At 40.6% G+C, this 21,684-nt stretch overlaps 1 protein-coding gene and 1 long non-coding RNA gene across 6 annotated transcripts in view; one reads left to right on the plus strand and one right to left on the minus strand.

Annotated features, from left to right (window-relative positions):
* Positions 1 to 8,811, minus strand: part of TUBGCP5 (tubulin gamma complex component 5) — a 29,137-nt gene extending 20,326 nt beyond the window's left edge. For 2 of the 4 annotated variants that reach the window (XR_009744464.1, XM_061459766.1), the window contains exons 1-7: positions 8,569 to 8,811; positions 4,969 to 5,022; positions 4,783 to 4,891; positions 2,665 to 2,761; positions 1,970 to 2,080; positions 1,346 to 1,425; positions 704 to 839 (exon numbers count right to left, since the gene is read on the minus strand). Coding sequence is in view for 2 of the 4 variants with exons in the window: in XM_061459766.1 (XP_061315750.1) it covers positions 704 to 839; positions 1,346 to 1,425; positions 1,970 to 2,080; positions 2,665 to 2,761; positions 4,783 to 4,891; positions 4,969 to 5,022; positions 8,569 to 8,729 (748 nt within the window). In the remaining 2 variants the exon portion in view is untranslated. The remainder of the gene's footprint in view (positions 1 to 703; positions 840 to 1,345; positions 1,426 to 1,969; positions 2,081 to 2,664; positions 2,762 to 4,782; positions 4,892 to 4,968; positions 5,023 to 8,568) is intronic. The other 2 variants (XR_009744465.1, XM_061459768.1) reach the window with 1 other exon arrangement.
* Positions 8,812 to 8,963: 152 nt separating this feature from the next.
* On the plus strand, positions 8,964 to 15,849 carry LOC133272540 (uncharacterized). Of its 2 annotated transcripts, XR_009744463.1 has the most exons (4): positions 8,964 to 9,063; positions 10,920 to 11,168; positions 13,085 to 13,122; positions 15,728 to 15,849. It is a non-coding gene; the product is annotated as an uncharacterized LOC133272540 (long non-coding RNA). The 2 variants fall into 2 exon arrangements; XR_009744462.1 differs by lacking the exon at positions 8,964 to 9,063 and having other exon boundaries at positions 10,558 to 11,168.
* Positions 15,850 to 21,684: the final 5,835 nt, after the last annotated feature.

Below are 21,684 nucleotides of genomic sequence, written 5' to 3' on the forward strand. Positions count from 1 at the left end.
GAACAGGCTGCCCAGGGAGGTTGTGGAGTCGCCTTCCCTGGAGACATTCAAAACCCGCCTGGACACATTCCTGTGTAACATTATCTAGGTGTTCCTGCTCCGGCAGGGGGATTGGACTAGATGATCTTTCGAGGTCCCTTCCAATCTCTAGCATACTGTGATACTGTGTGATTATACAGTCATCTTATACAAGGCATCCTGTATCCTACAATAATCTGTGCAAAATTACTCCCTGAAGTTAATACTCCTTGAAGCTATTCAAGAGTAAGCTACTAGTGTATTAATTGCATAATTTTATTTTTCTAAAACACTTCATACTCAGAACTGAGTCAACTGTTTCTGCTATCAACCACATTCTCTTTCAGCATTCTGATACTCGATAATAAAAATTTACATTATATCCATACAACTACATGCTACATTTATTGTACAAATTTTCATTTCTATATTGGAATACCCGTGTATCTTTCAACTGAAATAAGCAGAGTCTTCTCCATTAGCTACGATGGAAATCAGATCAAACCTTTCATATTGCTTCTTCACTGTTAAAAATAATTTTTAAAAAAGCAGTAGTGAACAGTAAGGTGCACCTTAACACTACAATTACAGGTCTAAACCACAATACTGAAGAATAATAAAGCTGCATTACTTGCTAAATTTGAGTATGTATGACTATAACAGAAGAATTACAGCTTATTCTAACCTTTCCAGGAAACATTAGGTACTGTTTTCTTATTTGGGTCGTGGTCTTCTAAAGGTGTCCTGTCTACTTGAATACCCGAGTCCTCTCTGCTCAAAGGCTGAGTGTCTTCCTCCTCTTCACTTTCTCCAGACCAATCCTATTGAGTGCAATAAAAACGAGTACACTTCAGTACAACATAGCAGACAGGTCTATATTCACTTCCTATTCAAGCCAAACATAAACTATTCTCTTCTTTCTTCCACTATAAATCCAGGACAGTAAGATTAACGTAACTGTCTACCAGAGACAGATTTACATTATACATAACATTAATAATTGGACAAATGACACAACTGGAGAAAAATCACAGAACTACAGCAAATTCTGATTAGGAACAGGAAGGGTCAGCAGCAGAAGTCAGTTTAGTTGCAGGCCTAAGGCAAAACATGGTGAAAACCAAAAGCATTTGTATTACTGTTACTCTGCTTAGATCGGCATGTATTTCATGGTATTAAGTAAGACACAATATATTAGGGAATCCTAGGAGAACCAACATGCAGAGCATACAAACTAGGCCAACCCAACCAGGTCTCTAACACAGCTCCATTATGACGGAGTAACCATTCATACAGCTTGGGTATTTTACCTGAAGAAATTACTTACTGGTGTATCTATGCCTGGGCCAAAGTAAATTTCTTCTCCTTCTATCAGATACTTTCCCCAGTCAAATTCTTCTTCCTTTTCTGAGAGAAGTATAAATATAAAAATAGTAAGTATCACATCACTCTAACTTTTCCTCTAAAAATATTTCCAAAGTTAAAATTACATTGTTACTCTAAAACAAAAGACATTCCCTTCCTCTAAAGGTTACACCACTGTTCCTTTAACAATGTTTCACGTTTTCAACATGACATAGAAATTGTGACATCACATATATTCCTTATTTATTAATTCTCAATTTTGTTGCTTATACACTCAAAATATGCAACACAGCATACCATCAGCACATTTATCTGTATTATGTTACACTACCCTATGCTTCAATCCTGGAAAAACATGCAAGAATGTAACACATCACTTATTGTGACTAGTCCCTTTAGCTCAGTGGAAACGTTCTGTATGTACAACTTACATACGCACAAGGATCCTGGACTGTAAACAACATAAAGCGAGAACTGTCTTACTTTCCGAAAAAGACACCATATATCCATGATGTGATGTATAATACTTTTAAAATAACAATCACACTTACAATATATTATATCTAAAACATGAAGCTTACTCAACTGTAATTAGTGCTGTTTGAGATAACCTCTTCATATTCACATTCCTGGAACGGGCTGAAAGTGCATTCAAAACACCGCCGAGGGAATGTGCAGAGATCATTCAAAAAGGAATCTTAAGATGCAAGATTTTCTTTAGGTTAGTCTGAAATAGTCTTCTTTCAGTCTGTGATACAACACTATAAACAAATGGGGGACGGCATCCACTCAAACTTAAGCACAAGCCTCATTTTTAGGCACTGAGCGCAACAGTCCTACTTTAGAAAGCAGGCAGCTGGGATCTCCCTCTGGAAACCTTCAAAGGTATCTCATTTTCCTTGCGTACATAGGGAACATAGGAATTTACATCACCAAAGCTGTTTCAACAGACCTCCTATTGAGGTGTAAGACAGAGACTGAGGATAGAAACCCGCTGTCTGTCTTTGAGCATGTAAGCACTGCAGAAAGGTGGAGAATGCTAGGAAGTGATAGCGGTGCATGTCAGAAAGAATTCCCAAGGTGGCTGGAAAACTTAATTAAATAATGCAACATAAATGGGGTAGGAAAGATTTGCAAGCTATTTTAAATGAATAAATCATAAAAATACAACCAATAAAGCACCCTGAAGAGACAATAAAATGGAGAGGAAAAATGTCCTCCTTATCAGACTGCATTAGGGTTACATGTTTCATTAGCAATACAAAAATCTTGTAAACTTACCCACTTCTTTGACTTTTGGTTTTTCAACATAGGTGGTGTTGGATGGAGAATCAGACAAACACAACAGAAGAGACAGTATGGAATAGTGTGTATCTGTCTTTAAAACACATTACAAAAAAGCAAGTCAGTGGCCTAAAAGATGTGGGTTAGGAACAAACTCAGCCTATCATCTGCAGAAATACTCCCCATTTGTTTCCAATTCCCAGTCCTGAATTAGAGAACTAACAGCTGCAATAAGATATTGAAAGCCACCTTTTCTCTTTTTCCTACTAAACAGGCAACCAATATACTTCAAATGTAGCCACAGGAGAAGCTGCCTCTGACTGAGTTGATAGTCAGAGAATATGGAAAGAGATAACAGGAACCCTGAGGTACTGTGAAAGCACAAAATCACCCGAGGACGAAGGATAATGGACAGCTACATTAGCATGGATGAGGTGGAAGGACACAGGTAATGAGCCTGCAGGAAACCAAGTCTTTGGTTCCTTTATTCCTATTACTATTTCAAACAGAGGCTAGGAGGGAGTTGGCCAAACATTTTGATAAAATCACTACATTTTAATAGCATGCTCACATTATCTTCCATCATCTAAAAATCTACATAAAGCACTAAGAATGAACCTTTAACTCCAATATTACACTAATGTGGTTGTGTAACAGAGATCTTCAATCAGGTTGGAATACTGTGCCAACACTGGTATACTGTAGGGATCTGTGTTATGGTCTATGCCTTAATATCTGTTTATAGCACAACCATTTCTTATTACAGGAAGTTTCTTCTTTGACCTGATTCTAACTTTCCGAAGTTCTTCAGAGGACCATTCCATACATAGGCACATGGAGACTCTGCTACCTAGATCCTATATATTTTGACACATACATAAACACACTTATAAAGCTGTTTTGGAATGCAATCCACATGGATTTTAAAGAAAAAGATAACTGAAATATCTCAAAGTAGCATCATACTCACCTAGTATATATAGAATATGATATGTTCCTAATAAACCTTACTGACTCTACAGGCGTTTATCAAAGAATACCAGTAGGTCATTGACAGAATCACATGCATGAGCTGGTATTTCATTTACCAACCATAAAACCAATAAATGTTTAGTCTTCCCAGTACCGTGCCACTGCTAAAAACTAAATGCGGTTTAATTGCCCAAATATGAGATATTATCTACCCCCAGCTGCATTTTCAAAAAGGGGGAAGAAAAGGCCACATGTAAGCATTAGTGCTTGCGTGGGCTTTTAGTTTGCTTTGCTTGGTTTTAATTTTGATTCTCAAAACAAGCACAACTAAAGGTACTTTTTCATCTACAGAGTACAGTGTCCTAACTTAAGACGTGTGTAAGCTATTGAGGGTTCTGGGGTTTTCCATACAAATTACATGGAACTTAGTCCAAAAGGTAAATGTCAGTTCAATGAGAAGTAAAACCAAACTACAACTCAGAACACACAGCCTTATGAAAGGAGCACCACCAAGCTCAAATTTCCCAATAGCATGAACTTTCAGTTTTCAAAGATCAAACTCATTATTATATAATAACTACCACACTGGAAAGTGTCTAAGTGAAACAACTTTTGCTGTATCCATCCAGTCCATATCCTAAACTGATTTGATACAAAATGTATCAAAGGTGGAAGATATACATAGTCTCAATTAAGAAGATACAGGGCAGGAGCACTGCATAGGGAAATACTAAAATCAAAACATACAGATGTATTACTTAAGGTGAAAAAATACAGGCAAAGAGTTAAGAATTGCTCAGTTTACTGTTGTTTTACAACAAATGGGGATGTAGATTCATCCAGATTTGAGCTAAAACATTTGCACAAAGTTGACCATAAAACATTCACTCTATAGTGAGAAGAATCCTTTAAGTCATGAAACTGCATGTACTGAAACCCTGAAAAGACAACAGACACTTTCTAAAATAAATGGGGAAACTAAAGAATACAACTCTGAAAATCCATGACCTGGCCAGCAACTGCAAAAGTCTTTAAGTCACTTAAAGTAATCTGAAATTTCCAACACGAGAACTGAAATTCCCATCATCACCATGAATGCAAGAGTTATGGAAAAAAAGAACAAGGAAATTGCAACACACGTACCTTTGTTTCTTCAATACTTGGGAGTGGCAAGTTCAGAAATTTTTCTGTTAGTCGTTTCCAGCTTGCAGCTTTTCCAAGGTCAGAATGAACTACCAATTTTTCATGTATTCTAATAACAAAAATAGTATCAAAAATGCTTCAAAGAAGTTAACTAATGCATTATCAATCCACAAGCAAAAAACTTACCCTTCTATCGTCCTCTCCACTTTGTGACTGTTCACATCAAGAAAACGGTGAAATCTGCGTAAGAAACTTGTATCAGAATATGTTTAAAAAGGAAGTTTAAATAAGGAAGAAAATAAAGCTGATGTACATATATGAGGACAATATTATTAGTTTAATAATGCATGCTTACTTTAGCAACAGCATTGAGCACGACCAAAATTTATTTCAGGGTCGCTTAGTCCAAGGATTAACTACAACTGACCTTAAAGACGGAAAAATGGAATGCAAGTTACATTTAGCCAGCACTTTAAGGTAAATGAAAAATTATTATTATATCAGCAAACTAAGCAATTAAAGTACACTGTCAGTCAAGTCGAGCAAGGAGATCAAGAACCATGTTGTCAAAGGCGTCTGTGTTGAACACATTAAAATTATATGGGATTTGCATCACAAGCCCAGGGAAAACAAACACCCACATAGGAAGGTCTCTAAACCCAAATGAAGCTCCTTTACAAATAGTAAAGGAGGGTGACCTAAAAGAAAAGAGAGCTCAAAATAAAGCTTTATGAAAATAAAGATGTATCACCAAAGGCAGCATGTAGAAGGGACAAAATAAGAACTCATGAGATGTTAGAGGGACTTTTCAGAATAAATTAACATATAAGTATTCTTATAAGACTATTAGACTAAGGTTCTTCAGTTATATATACAGAAAAAAAACAGAAACAGGATGTGACAGCAGTAAGTCAAGGTCAAAATACTCTGTTTGTAGGGCCTCAAAGCCATCCTAATATTTTGCCTCAGCTTCCAGCAAAAAGTATACAGAATACAAGGGTAAAACTCTCCTGACCACAAACAGAAACGAAAACTGCAAGGTCTGAATCAGAGCTAAAAATAAAGCTACACAGACTGAATTTGGAAGACTATACAAGATCACCTCAATGTCAAAGTAATGAACTTGAAAATGAAATTGTAAGGCAGGTAGCAAGGAATTTAAGTAAGTATCACTGGAAGATGAAAATATGCCCATATTAAAGAAAAAATTACTTTGTTAGCTACACAGCCATTAGTCTGATTTAAGCTGTGTGTAAGGCTTTGGAATAAAAGCAAGATGAAATGTAATATTAAGTAGGTAGCTAACATTTAGTTTAAGACAATATAGCTTATCTCATTCATTGCAGCACACCACCTTACATAGAAATCTGTAGTTCAAATGGAAAATGGTGATAAGTACAAGAACTGGAAAATTAGTAACAACACCCTGGGAAGACAATAAAAAAACAAACCAACAATGTGCACTGAAACAAAAAAAAAAAAAAAAAATCAAGCTGAAGGGAAGCTATTACAGATAGTAAGTAATAGCAAGTAAGTAATAGTCTATTACTTAAAGATGTAATTAATGGCTGTAGCACACACACACAGAAAAAAGTACCAATTTTTTTAGGCAAGTTGGGAACATTATGAATAAGAGGAGTAGCGTGCCGCATGCAAAGAAACAGATGAATCTGAGAACTACAGCACAGAAACACCATGAAATATAAGAATACAAACCACAGATTTCACAAACTTGAAACTAGAGAGTTTCTGATAAAATCTACGGTCTTTCAGTTTGGAAATATTCTATTAGTCAGTCTCAGGCTGATCTTTCAGGCACATCTCTTAGACAAAAATTCTTGCATAAAACCCTTCTTCCCAACCTTCGCTATCAGAACTGTTTGTTGCCAACTCTGCATCACCTTTTCTTTTTTCCTGCTATGTTTTTGTTTTGGGTTTTTTGGAGCAAACAAACACCACACACAAAAAGTCTCTTATCTAAAAGAGCACATACCTACACAAGCACCTGGGACACTGAAATAGAGGGTGAGATGTCACAACAGCAGATGGACCACAGGCCTCATTTACCTGCCCCAAGAAACCCTGCTACCATTACCAGTCTGCAGACCCAGAATAACAACTGCTACAAGCACCTATTTTGATGGAGCTACAAAATTAGTAAATGGTAAATGCAATCCTATAATGCACTTAAAAGTATTTCTGGTAAAGAACTCAGAGAGGCAGCAGTTACAAATGCCATATTCCTACATTCCCAAGGGACTCAACTAGCCTCCTCAAAATTTAGCAGTGTCAAACTTGTTAAAACACCTACAGGTCAAACCCAGCTCTCCCACACCTCAGACTCACTTCTGCTGTTAACCACCGGCTATCTGGTTATTAAAATAGCCTTACTTGAGACTATTAGTAGTTAGGATTCACTGGCAATGCAATTATGCTATTGCTTACCCTCAAAAATGGATTTAAACAGCATTAAAAAAAATGCAGGTAGCATTGATTTTATGCAGATTAGGTAATTGCTGCACGAAGATAAGCAAGTACATAAGACTCCAAAGAAGCAGCAGTTTGGGATAGTATGGGAAACTGAAAATAGCTCATGTAAAAATTCTCAGTAGTCACTGAAACAATAACTGTGATAACTAAAGCAGTGTGCAGAACTAGACATTTTAGATAGCAGCGTAATATAGAATTAAAGGAATGTATTATCATACGTTGCAGGTCAATAAAGACCATGCTTATGAGAAGCTCAAATAACATCTAAAACATTACCTTCTCCAGACTGATAACCTTTCTTATAAGCAGCATAATATTTTTTTTTGCCAAAAGCTTTATAGCTATTTCATAGAACCATAGAATGTTTCGGGTTGGAAGGGACCTTAAAGATCATCCAGTTCCAATCCCCTGCCACAGGCTGGGACACCTTCCGCTAGACCAGGTTGCTCAAAGCCCAGTCCAACCAACACATGCAGGGATGGGGCAGCCACAGCTTCTCTGGGCAACTTGTTCCAGTGTCTCACCACCCTCACAGTGAAGAACTTCTTCCTAATGTCTCTTACAGTGTAAAACCACTCCCCCTTGTCCTGTCACTACATGCCCTTGTACATGCTCCGCTAAGTCTCCCCAGAGCCTTCTCTTCTCCAGGCTGAACAAGACCAACTCTCTCAGCCTGTCTTCACAGGAGAGGTGCTGTATCTCTCTGATCATCTTCATGGCCCTCCTCTCTGCAACACGTCCATGTCCTTCTTACGTTGTGGGCCCCAGAGATGAACGCAGCATTAGTTAGAGTCCTCTTTATTTGCTCTTCATAAACTGATTATTTCTTTACTTCTCTCCAACAAACATTTTGGATGTCTAAATGAAGATGCTGAAAGGTACTTTCTTACGGATCAGGTGAAAAAACCCTAAAAGACCGAGATATAAACAGAATAACATCCATGGTCCTCTTACAGGGACTCGCAAACACCGCCCATTCTCACCCCAGACACCGTGCCCGGTGAGTACGGCAGCCCATGGCCCTGCGCCACACCTCAGCAGCCACAGGGCCTCCCTTCTTTCCAGGCGAGTAGGTGACAGCGCTGCCGGGTCACACCACACCGCAGCGCCCCAGCACCTGCCCAGCGTCGGAGACCGAGCCCGCCAGGGGCTCATTCCATCAGCAGCGCCGATGGGCCCCGGCCGGGGCGCGGCGAAGTAGCCTGCTCTACTCGCCCGAGCGCTGATAGTAATGGGCACCGCGAGGCCGCCGCAGCAGCGGAGCTTCGCGCCGGGCTGGGGATGGCGGGCGCTGACCTGAAGTTGGACCAAGCGAAATTCAGCGCCGCCTGGAACCGATCGCTGCCTAGCTCCTCCTCAGGCAGGCCGGTCACACTGCGCACCAGCGCTCGGACGGCCCAGTCCTGCTCCTGCTCGAAGCGGCTGCGGTGGCCGGGAGAGACGAGTGGCGCCGCCATGGCCACAGCACCGGAGAGAAAGGAGGGGCGACACCTCCGGGAGGCGCCACCGAACCACCCCTCAGCATCACCACCACCACATCGCGCGGGACTGCGCTGCTCGCGCGGTTTCACTGGGACTTCTCGCGAGAGCCTCTCTCCAACGGGATTTCGGGAGGGAGCGTGCGCATAAACTGAGAGGGGAGTGGGGTCGAGGGGCGTAGTAGTGTCGCTGGTAGCAGCTGTGGGCGTCTAACCCCATGTCTGCAATGGCTTTCTGGCACGGGAATGCCTCTTGTCAAAGGGAAACACCGCAGTAAGGCGTGAACACCCGGGATAAGTGAATTAGCTACCGGTAGGCATCCACCTAAGGGTCCGCTGCTGGCTGTCTCTGCGTGGCAGAGTCGGTTTGAGGAAGGCAAAATGCAGTACCTCTCTTGATAGGCGTATTTGGAGTCGGCTTTTTGCATAGGACATTCCATCACTCAGAGGGTTTCCCAAGGGCTCCGTGCTACACGTCACACCAGCTACTCTGTGACCCATTTCAATTGTACTTACTTGGAGCAGTACTTAAAGACTTTTTAAGTGTATGCTGAGACCACCCTGCACCAACAGGCCTGGCTCTCACCCTGCTCTACTGAGGCAGCTGTGTGTATTCCTCCCTGACTAAACTGATTTTGTATGGCAGGATAAATCATAGTTAGTGGATATTTGTTGGAGAGAGTCCAGAGGAGGCCACAAAAATGAACAGAGGGCTGGAGCACCTCTCCTGTGAAGACAGGCTGAGAGAGTTGGTCTTGTTCAGCCTGGAGAAGAGAAGGCTCTCGGGAGACCTCACAGTAGTCTTCCAGCACCTAAAGAAATCTGGAGAAGGGCTTTTTACAATGGCATGTAGTGACAGGGCAAGAGGGAATGGCTTTGAACTGACAGAGGGTAACTTCAGATTAGATATTAGGAAGAAATTCTTCACTGTGAGGGTGGTGAGGCACTGGCACAGGCTGCCTGGAGAAGCTGCTGCTGCCCCATCCCCAGCAGTATTCAAGGCCAGGTTGGATGGGGCTTTGAGCAACCTGGTCTAGTGGAAGGTGTCCCTGCTCATGACAGGGGGTTGGAATTGGATGATCTTTAAGGTCCCTTCCAACCCAAACTATTCCCCAATTCTGTGATACGATTCTACAACATTCGGTACACAGGACATAAGCATACATGCAAGACTGGAGTAAGAAACCAGTTTTGTCCTACTTCCATGTCAAACATTGGCTGATCATCAAAAAATGCTTTTGTACCTCTATATAGTTTTATAGGGCTGCAAAGATAACAGCCTGGCCATAATAATCCTTCTAGAAAGAAACCAACTAAATCTGTGGGAAATATTATTCACTAATACCTGTAATAGTCCCTGCTTTGATGCAGTTGTCCTGTCCTTCATTTTTGGGCTTTATCTTGCTTGATCTCATCAACAAATATTGGATTGTAATCCACCCTGCCAATGTTTTTGATTTATTTTGTCCATTAAAACATTTGTATTGGCAGAGCAGGAGTAGCTAATTGATCAGGAGGAGAGGTAGAAAGAAGTCCTCAGAAATGTTATTTTTAATTTAAAATATATTTAGTGTATGAACAGAATGTGAAGAATTATATAAAAATATAGTAGTGTAATTTAATAATCCTAAAAGTAATAAAATCACATTGAAATTCTACTAAGTTACAGTGTATTAAGAAACACTAGAACATTTTTACCTGGGTAGGCTAAATCTTACTTTAGGTTCTGGATGTAGATCTGCAAGGAAGTGATGGCTTCACTACACCAGCAGGCAGGATGCTCAGCATGAACATGAGCTCAGAAGGGCTCTGCTCCAGGGCTTTTCTTATAAAGCCTTAACTTATTAAACATTCAAAGGAAAAGTCTATAAAACTTTACTGGTGTTCATACATCTCTTCTGACACTGTAGATGTTTCCTACTTTAGATGAGCAACAGTCATTTCACTCTTTAGCTGGGGTAACCAAACAATGTTTTGAGCTATAATTTGTCCTAGGTTTTAACTAAAGGTGTACACAGTCAGTAGACCCTGCAATTAGTAATTGGAATACTGTGAATGGCATTTAAACAAAATCATAAGATCTTAAGGCTTCAAGTGTTCTTTATACAATGTAACTCTGGTTATTACTTAACTCCTATATATTTAAGCATACCTGTGCTATTTCTTCAGTTTTGCTCAGAGGGGAAGCTCCAGGCTTTGCAGCATGACAGGAGCACATGTGTGTCACCTGTGCCTTTGTGGTGTGAGGAGTGTGGCAGCCACCCATTTCAGTGCCCTGTCAGAAAAGGAAAGATAGATTTTTCACAGCGTGAAGCATTCCAGATCATAACAGCTGCCTTGTGACACACTGAGTACCATGAAACATGGGCTTTAATGACAGCACTGTCTGAAAGGTTTCCTGCATCCCAGCTGCCCCATGTAAGTCCATTTCCCCTCACACCACACCCTCAACTGTGCTGTTTGTAGAGGAGCAACACAGTGACCTGAATCAGGGAATGGATCCAGATTAAAAATAGTCTTGTTTCTGTTTTGCCAAGAGTTTTGACATGGATCAATTCACTGATCCATTTCTTTGGAGGTGTCAAGAAGTGAGGGAAGAATCACACACCCTAAAGCCCCCAGGCAATACAAATAGACCCTCCATTGCTAGCAAATCAGAAACCCGTGGCTGGTTTTCAAAACGATACATGGGCTGGGATAAATGTATAACATCTGTGCTGCCTCAGTCATAAAAGACTTTAATGCTACAAATGTTTGGGGCTTTTTGGTCTTTCCCTCATCATAAGCTTCCTCATTTATATTTTCATTTTGCCAATTTACAGTAGCAAGGCTTGGTATTTGATTTCAGCTGGGGGAGACAGCACTGGGCAGGGAGAAGTCATGAAGCCCCTCTCTGAAAGTAATTTAAGCTATTTTTTAAAGTAACATTTAATGCTGGGAAGCTTAATAGTTTATATTCCTTGATTTTCATGTTGTAACTGTCACTTCCCACCCAGCTGTCCTTTCAGGTCACAGTGCTATGAACTAGATGTATTTCAGTTAAGATCTCCCTTGCTCATAGCATCAGGTCATATTTGGGAGATGTGTCCTTCTCTGTAATATCATATAAACACCTGTGTCCAGTTGCATATTGGATGCAAGTCTTTTGCTGAACTGTACATCTCTTAGGGAAGCTTCTCTGAGCAGGCAATCTCTCCCTTGCTTCTCAACTCCAAAGAGCCAATTTGTTAAGAAGGATTCTAAGGCAAGAGAAGGAATAAATGAGTTGAAACGTGTCAGGCTGCTGTAAACTGTTAGACAAGCCAGCTACGTGAGATTCACACTTAATGCATGAGACTAGTCAGGTCTCCCTTCGGTTTTATCAGTCACCTCTGGTACCTGCAAAGCAGGATAAATTCCACAGCATGAATGGACAGTATATTTAAAATACTGTGTTTAAAGAAGTACTGCAGATTTTAGGTTTTTGTCATTTTCAGTGTATCTATAGAAATAATTATTTAATAAGTAGCTGAAAGGGGGTTACAGAAAATTGTTATTTACCATAAATACATTGTCCATATGCTTCCCTTTACCACCAACTTCAGCATGTATGAGACTAAAGTGAGTGCTGAGCTACCAGGAAAGAGTAAGACCTGCCTTTATGGTCATGCAAAAATCAATACAGATAGCTGAATACTGGAAAAGGCTATAAGCTCATGATTTACAGCAGAAATTACACAAAAATACCTCTGAAAAGCAACAGGAAGATGATGTACCTGATCTTTATCCTTAACAGGAAGAAGGTCATCTGATAACTTTCTACTACAACAGATTTTGATGTGCACCCTAACTTCTTACTCTCAGTTCTGCATTTGGCAAAGTTTCACAACTGAGTATAATGTAGGACACGTTTAAAAAACTGCTGAAACAGACTTTAAGTCTGCAATTGGTAGTGGTTTGTGCTTGCCTGTTAGTTGCAAGATCGATAAAGATTTGATGTAGTTCTAAAGGAAAAAGAGGATAGAAGAGTGCAGATAGAGAAATTGTAAGGATACCAAGCTGAATAACTGAAATAAAGAGAGCAGGATAGTAGGGGTGATTTGAGGAATTTGCTGTTGTATTAAAGTCCTGCTTAAAAATTAGGATTTAATATGCAGTTACATTTTCATTCAATGTTTCATTTTCATTCTGTTATCTATTGTAACAGAATGCATACTGCATAATGCATACAATTACACCATTATCATCAGCTTCAGCAAAGATCATTGCACAGTTCTGATGTACCTTATGCAGTGTTTTGACTAGAGTGTAGAATATTAGATATAATTCTGACTATGTGTAATCTCTTCTTACAGACCTTGGAGGACAGGCTTGGCCAGCAGTCACCCTTCAGGTAGGCATATTGCTGAAACCTTACAGAGCTGTTAAGTTTTCTTTATAAATCAACAAAAGAAAAACACAAATGTGTGACACAATGGATAAAGAAAGAGATAGAAAGTGGATATTGGGCTTACTGGAGAACGTAAGGGATGCAGCCATAACACAGAGAAAGATGGAAACAAAAGGAGTCTAGCAGGAGACTTCACACACACCCCACCCCCACCCCCCCCGCTTTAAAAAAAAAAACAAAGAAAAAGCAGGAGTTCACATAGTTTGGTACAAATTAAATAACACAAATAGAGAGTAACAGGCTATGAGGTTCAGCTTAGTTTTCTGTGATCCATCCCATCAGGGCAGTAATGGTACTGCTGTGATACCTTATGCTGTTTGACTTCATGGAAGACTCAGTCACAGAACATGGAAATCATGGTGTCCCAGGTCACTATCTCACTGTCAACAGCAAGTTGTTAGAATATTGTGTAGTGGGTAGGGAACTGCCTGACAGGCTGCACCCAGCGGGCGCTGGCAAATGGCTCCTTTTCCAACTGGTGACCTGTCACTAGTGGAGTCCCCCAGGGATCCATATTGGACCCAATATCTTCATAAATTATCTGGAAGTTGGGATCAAATGTACCATGACCAGTTTGCCAATGATACCAAACTGACTAGGGAAGTGGACACTTCGTAAGGGAGAGCCACACTGCAGGAAGACCTGGGTAGGCTGGAAGAGTGGGCTAACAAGAACCTTATGGAGTTTAACAAGCACAAGTATAAGGACTGGACCTGAGTAGACACAATCCAAGAGTGCAGCATAGGCTGGGATCTACTTGGCTGGGGAGCAGCTCTTTGGAAAGGGACCTGCGGGTCCTGGTGGACAACAAACTCCGTATGAGTGAACAGAATGCAGCTGTGGCAAAGAAATGCAACGTGGTGCTGGATTACATCAACAAAGGCATTTCCAGCTGAAGTAAAGAGGTCATCAGGCCGCTCAACTCAGCTGCTGTCAGGCCACAGCTGGAACACTGTGTTCAGTTTTGGTGAAGAAGTTGTGTACAGGCTGGAGAGGGTCCAGAGATGGGCCACAAAGATGATCAAAGGATGGGGAGCCTGATGTATGAGGAAAGGCTGAGAGAACTGGTTGTGTTCAGCCCAGAGAAAAGAAGGCTCAGGGGAGACCTTATCACCATGTTCCAGTATTCAAAAGATACAGTTTACTCCTCTGGAAATGCCAATTGGAAAACTTCACAATGAGAACAATCAACCATTGGAATAATTCTGCCAGGGAAGTGGTAAATTGCCCTATACAGGACACTTTTAAGATTTGCCAGGACAGGGTGCTAGGATATCTAGTCGAGGTCATGTTTTGCCTAGAAAGGTTTGACTAGATGATCCCGGAGGTACTTTCCAACCTGATATTTTATGATTCTATGAATACTGAGGTATCTCAGTGTTACTCAATAGTAACTGTTCAACAGGTAGGCTGTAGCTTAGTGAAATTGGATCCATGGAAAGCTTTGCTGAAATAACGGTACTTTACTCTGGATTTTTTACTTGGATCTAATGCATTTTCTCTCAGTAATGTAACTCCAAAAGGTGAGTGGGGTTGCCCAGGCCCCCAGAGTTTCTTACCTGTTTGTGGATTAGGCTGAGGGATCGTTCTTTTAATCCTCTGTGGGAACTGGGCTTGACCTTCATTAGCAAGTTTTTCAGTTTGTGGAGCCTGCCATTTATATTCTGGTTCTACTTACTTCACTTTTCCCACCCATTAAAGCCTTCAAACTTTCTTAGACAGTTTCACCATATGTTGCTCTCTTTTTTTGGCTAAAAAAAGGTAGATGCTTTCTTCTTTTATTGTACCCTTTCCAACTAAAAATATTTTTCTTCTAGAACTGTCTTGATTTTTATTTTCAATGTAAATGCACTGGCTTAAGTTTCCATCCATGACAGATCCTTCTGGGATCTGTTTTGTTATTCTGTTCATATGTGCAGAAATGTTACAACTTGTGGAGGGATACGGTTGCTTGGTTTTGTCAGCTACACCAATGTGCAATCACTCTATTACAGAGAAAAAAGAATGTGATAACAGCTTCTTTCCTCATACAGAAAAAATTACCTATATCTGGGCATTCAAGACTATCTAAATCTTCTCAGATTTAAATACAAATGTCTCTTGTTTATGAAGGGATCTGGCCATATAAGCTTTCCTTATAAACCTTATAAACCTCTTCAATCTTTTCAAAGGAAAGGTCTATAAAACTTCACTGGTGTTCGTACATCTCTTCTGACACTGTAGATGTTTCCTACTTTAGATGAGCAACAGTCATTTCACTCTTTAGCTGGGGTAACCAAACAATGTTTTGAGCTATAATTTGTCCTGGGTTTTAACTAAAGGTGTACACAGTCAGTAGACCCTGCAATTAGTAATTGGAATACTGTGAATGGCATTTAAACAAAATTATAAGATCTTAAGGCTTCAAGTGTTCTTTATACAATGTAACTCTGGTTATTACTTAACTCCTATATATTTAAGCATACCTGTGCTATTTCTTCAGTTGTGCTCAGAGGGGAAGCTCCAGGCTTTGCAGCATGACAGGAGCTTCAAAATCTCTTGATCACAGGATTTTTAAGGCATGTACTGGCCTGGTAGACAAGACGAGAGCATTGGATAGTGTCTGCATGGACTTCAGCAAGACTTTCAGTGCTGTCTCCCGTAAGATCCTCATAGAAAAGCTTTTCAAGTATGCTGTGGATGAGTAGACAGTGAGGTGGATTGAAAATTGTCTGAACTGCTAGGTTCAGAGGTTACTAGCTCCTGGATGTACTGGTAATCAGCAAGTCTGAAATCATTTCAGGTGCTGGAGTGAGCAATAGATTGTCTAATGGGCTCCCATTCCAAGCTGTGACAGCACTAGCTGTCACAGCATAAAGAGCATTTCTATTTGTTTATTTACTTATTTATTTAGGGCATAAATATTTATTTAAGGGCATTTATTTTTAATTCATCTGAGTAATGGAATTGCAGCATGTAGTAGGGGCTCCATTGGTGGTGATGGTATTTGAATCTGATTTCCAGGCATAGAATGGAAGACACAGTGTAAGAATGACAGTCAAGAATAAATGAAGTATGAGGAATTAATTTGGGCTTGTCCTTGAGCTGAAAATTTCTAATGAACATACAGCAAATGACATAATTGCTATATAGTAGGCTAAAATGTGGAAAAACTGGTAATTTAATATGATTACAATATGGATTAAACCAAGTTGAAATAATTGGAACCAATCTTCATTTTTCATTTGAGAGAATTGCAAGAAGTCTACAAGTTCCTTTATCTGAGCTGGCAGCAGAGATTAAGGTGTCCTTCTTACCCAAAGCACTGGTAATATCCCTGCCTAAAAGAAATAAAAATGACAGCTGCTCAGAAGTTTCTAAGGAGCAGTTCTTTCTAAGAACTGTTTTGATCCAGTGGCATCTGGAAGGATGAGAGATAGTCCAGATGGTGAAAGAGGTAGACAGACCTCAGGGCAGCCTAAACAAACATAGCAGTGTGATCGTGAGAAGAGACATTTGTAGGGTGTTTGGTGAGAAGGAGCTTGGTGATGAAAACTGCCAATTTGTCTGATTCTCTGTATGTTCAAAAAAGCAGAACTCTGTACATCCTTTTTAGTAGAGAACTGTGCTGGAGATTAAGATCCTTCATGAATTTTCCTTTTAAAATCAATTAATCTGCACCAAATCCCACACTTGTATACTGCACAAACCTTTTGCATTAGTGGGGATGAAATTGATGTCTGCACGCAATTTAGTCCCACAACTTGTGCAGGTAGCACATCACTATAGAAAAACGATCATGACTGCAGTTTTACAGAAATTAATATTTGCTTTATGCCTTACGATATAGTTGGCTTACATGTCTTGCTAAGCTTAGCAAATGCATCCCTTTGGAGATGCTTAGAAAGCATAACTTACTTAAATTATGAAGGTTTTACTAGCCCTTCTGTCCACGTGATTTGGGAACTAGTAATCATCCATGTTGTCAATTAACCCTACCCAGCACCTGTGCCCCTCACAGCTGCTCACTCACCTCCTGGTAGGATGAGGAGAGAATCAGAAGAGTAAAAGTAAACTCATGGGTTGAGATAAAGACAGTTGAACAGGTAAAGCAAAAGCCACACACACAAGCAAAGCAAAATAGGGAGTTCATTCAGCACTTGCCGTCTGCAGGCAGGTTATTCAGGCATACCCAGGACAGCAGGGCTTCATCACACACAATGGTTACCTGGGAAGATAAACACCATCACCCCAAACATCTGCCCCTTCCTCCTTCCCCCAGCTTTATATGCTGAACGTGACTCCATATGGTATGGAGTATCCCTTGGGTCAGTTGTGGTCAGCTGTCCTGGCTGTATCCTCTCCCAGCTCCTTTTGCACCCCCTAGCCTACTCACTGGTGGGGTGGGGTGAGGAGCAGAAAAGGCCTTGACTGTGTAAGCACTGCTCAGCAGTAACAAAAACATCCCTGTGTCATCAACACTGTTTTCAGCACAAATCCAGAACAGCTATGGAGAAAATGAACTGTATCCCAGACAAAAGCAGCATAATCCAGCTGATCTATGACTGAGCTACTACAAGTGTTTCAATTTGGGAAGTGGGGGAGTGGGGGACAAATGTTTATCCAGTTGTTTATATGATTTTCCATCACAGTTATGAGACTAACTAGAGTTTACCCACCATCACCTTTCCCAAAAGACACAGTCTAGGAGGGAGGATTTGGGAATGCATAATAATGGTTTTTAGCAGGTCATTCCCAAGTGATAAATCCCAAGTAGCTCTGTTGCTAGGGAGGACATAATATTTTCATCTTCACCCAACACTTCTATGCTCAGAGGATTTCCAATTGCATAAAACAAGTCTCAGTGCTGAAAGAAATCTGGGAGCCAAGCTGGCCTCAAAAAGAGATCAGCTTAATCTGAAGAATGCAATGGCCTTTTGCCAAAACACAGAAGAAAGCCAGGTCCTGAGAAGTCCTGTAGATCACATCAGTAATGAAAACTGAATTGAACAATGTGAGATTAATGAGGAAAACTGTAAAATGTCTGGTAAAATAGACTGCTTTTAATAGCCTTAAAATTACTCTTACCAGGTGGGCCAGTTCAAGCAAACAATACATCAGAACAGGAATCACTGCTGTCCACTTCCGGAACTTCTGTAACAGAAGCCTACCAGCACTGTCACAGTGCTGTTGGAAGCAGAGCAAGAATTGACTTAGGGAGAACCCCTCAGTAAAAAATCCACTAGAGTTTATTTCTAGATCAGAAATCCAAATATGCAGTATTGAAAAACCTATTTTAAAAACAGAAAAAGTGAAGGTTCCTGTTATAACTTGCAGCATGTATTCCTTGAGATCTTTAGGAATGACATCTAGTGCCTACATAGCAATTTCAATGCAGAATAACAAGGGTGGTTAGTTTAAAACCTTGGGCACTTTTGAACTGATTCTGAGTCTAATCAAAATGGTGAATGGTTAAGTCAGATTTTGCTGTGTCAATACACTGTTGGTTCACAGATCTCTATTTGCAGATAGACAAAATATCATGAAACTCTCCAGAGTATGTCTCAAAAAGACATTTCTGGAAAATCTAATAATTATAGGCAAATATACATGCCCTGTTGGCTGTTGAACATGGTCATGACACTAGCATGTAGCTAGAAGCTCATTTAAATGAGCCAACAGACACCTCTCCAGTAGTCCACCAGTAGAAGATAGAATCAATGTTTCAGCTATAACTGAAAAGCTGCTTCAACGTCAGAACAGCAGCTGTGAAGAGCAAAACATAAAAACGCAAGAGAGCTCCCTATGAAGTGGGGAGAATAACAGTGTTGTGGTTTAAACCAAACCAGACAACTCGTTCACTCACTTCCCCCCCCCCTCTTCTTGCCCTCCCCATACTCCCGGAGGGACAGAGAGGAGAGTCAAAAAGAATGCAACTCCCATGGGTTGAGATAAGAGCAGTTTAGTAACTAAGGTATAACACAAATCACTACTGCTACCACCAATAATAACAATGATAAAGGAAATAACAAGGGAAGAGAATACAACACCTCAGCACCAGCCGACCAATAACTCGCCCCCCAGCCCAACCAAGCACCAACCCATACCTCCTCCAACCCCGCAGTCCCAGCCCTTCCGGGTAACTCTCAGTTACATCCCAGGCATGACGTGCTGTGGTATGGAATACCTCTTTGGTCAGTTTGGGTCAGGTGTCCTGTCTCTGCTTCCTCCCGGCTTCCCCTCCTCCCTGGCAGAGCATGAGGCTCACAAAGTCCTTGGCCAAACCAAAACATCCTTGTTATCAGCTCTGTTCCCAGGCCAAAAATCAAAACACAGCACTGCACCAGCTACCAAGAGGGAGAAAAATGACTGCTACTGCTGAACCCAGGACAAACAGCAATAGCAAAACAACTTAACAGGAAGCAACAGAAAAGACCATAGCAAGCTTTATGAATGTAAAACAGGTAAAGAGACAAGCAGTCCCCAGAGAATATCCTGATCTCTTTGTAGAACAGCTAAGCAGGTCACCAGGAGTGACTGGAGGGTATATAGTCTTCTTGACACTTTCTGCTGGTCTTACGTAGAAGAGTGCTACAGGTGCAGAGACATATGGGCTGGTTTTATGCATGTCTTACTAGCTTGAGTACCGGACAGTATGAATGTAGAACACTGCTTTTGGGGTCAAAGTCTAGAAGCCTTGCAAACACTTTTCTCGTGACTCTGAACCCAAATGAGTATCCTCAATCTGTCAGGTTCAAATAGATTTCTACACCTAGTTTACACAGATGTGTCTAGACCACACTCTAGCTTCAGTAAGGAACACAATGCTATAAGGAGCCCAGCAATGCAAAACTGAAGTGCTTCTTCATAGAGCTGACACATATGATTCAGTGATTCTCTTCCACTTATGGACCATCTCCATATGTACTAGGGCAGTGAGCTCTGTATGGCAGCTTAGGTACTGGTAGGACTTAGTAGTTTGGACATCAGCCATACTCACACAGAGTGGCACCTGCTGCTGCTGACTTTTCCATATTTAGAGGTGTGATGCACATCACCCAAACTGCAGTATTATTTCTGCACAACTAGCCATGAAAAAGGTAACTATAGCGAGTAGCTGAATTCTTTGGATTATCTTAATTATTCCAAATGTCCTTATCTGTTAAAAATATTACTTGGTGCAAAATAATTTTTTTCTTCAATAACAGAAATCAAAGGGTACACCTGAATGCATAGGGAAGGATAACAGGAAGAACAGGAAGAAAATAGTTTTACTTATCTGCACAGGCAATGAGCAATTAATGTCTAAGCAACAAGCAACTATCAAAAATTAAGAATGCTCCAGAAATACATCCTTTCAGTGCAGACCTCATACTTTTTGGAGAGAGGACATGGAAAACTACTAGGGTGACTAATAAAAAGATTGATTTTTTTTTTCCTCCAATGTAAATGCTCCTAGGAAATCCTGAGAGAAGGATCTTCTTATAACATCAAGAATTCTAACTAGGACAAACCCACATCAGTATTAAGCACAGCAAGGTGATTGACAGACACATTTAGGACACCAGCATGACTTCCATAACAAGTGATAAGATGGATGCCATCTGGAAATCACACAAAAGGAGTTGGATGCAGATAAGCTTCTGTCAAAGTTGATCTCTGTATTTTTCTGTATTTTTTGTGCAAGTTCCTGAGTGTGGTTATTTTTATATAATAAAAATTCTCTTGCTTGTACACAGCCTTAGCATACTTATGGGTGAAGAAGTTCTGAGAGTTAAGGGCTTTGGATGAGTGAATGTTTAGTTTGGCAAGGTTTCAGGGAAAGGATATAAGCTGTCTGGCTTTGCCATCATTTGTCATGATGGATCCTAACAATTTTGAGCCCCTTTTCTGCTGCCATGAACAGCAGAAAAGCTGTAGAGAGTTGTGGGTTCCAGAGTATATTGCAGGTTGTTCTTACGATCAGGTGTACATTAGTAACTTGTACTCCTATAGGTCCCACAAGCCATACAAACACTTAACTTGTCTGAAGACAAGTAATTCCTGCCCTGCCTGTTCACTGTATGCATGAACATCCTTCTGAAGCAGGAACACCTGCTTATTTTCATTGGACTTAGCTCTGCTTTATAATACTGAGAAGAGACTCTGACCCTTTTAAGGAAGAGCACCTCACTTTTATCACTTCCAAGTTCTTAAAAGCCCCTTCAAACTTGTCATCTTTATCAGCAAAAAAGGGATCCTGCAAGATGCAATTGCGACAATCCCTGAGTTATCATAATTACTCTTTGTCTAAAGCTAGTAATAAACAATTTCATGTAGCACTGAAACAGATGTAAAAGAAATAGCTATTGAGGCCTGTGATACAGAAGATTTATATGCTTGGATTCTCATAAATTCAGCTTTTAATTAACCTCCCTGTCAAAAGGGAGGCATTTGCACAAGGTAAGTGAATTGTCTGTTGTTGATACTAACAGAGGTCAGGCCAGGTGGCCATCCTGGGCTCTCTAAAGTGCAGTGGCAGATCAC

The sequence above is a fragment of the Pezoporus flaviventris genome, unplaced genomic scaffold, assembly GCF_033815535.1.
Source record: "Pezoporus flaviventris isolate CSIRO_AGI_PZ_B2104156 unplaced genomic scaffold, CSIRO_AGI_Pfla_v1 ptg000030l, whole genome shotgun sequence".
Lineage (NCBI taxonomy): Eukaryota > Metazoa > Chordata > Aves > Psittaciformes > Psittacidae > Pezoporus > Pezoporus flaviventris.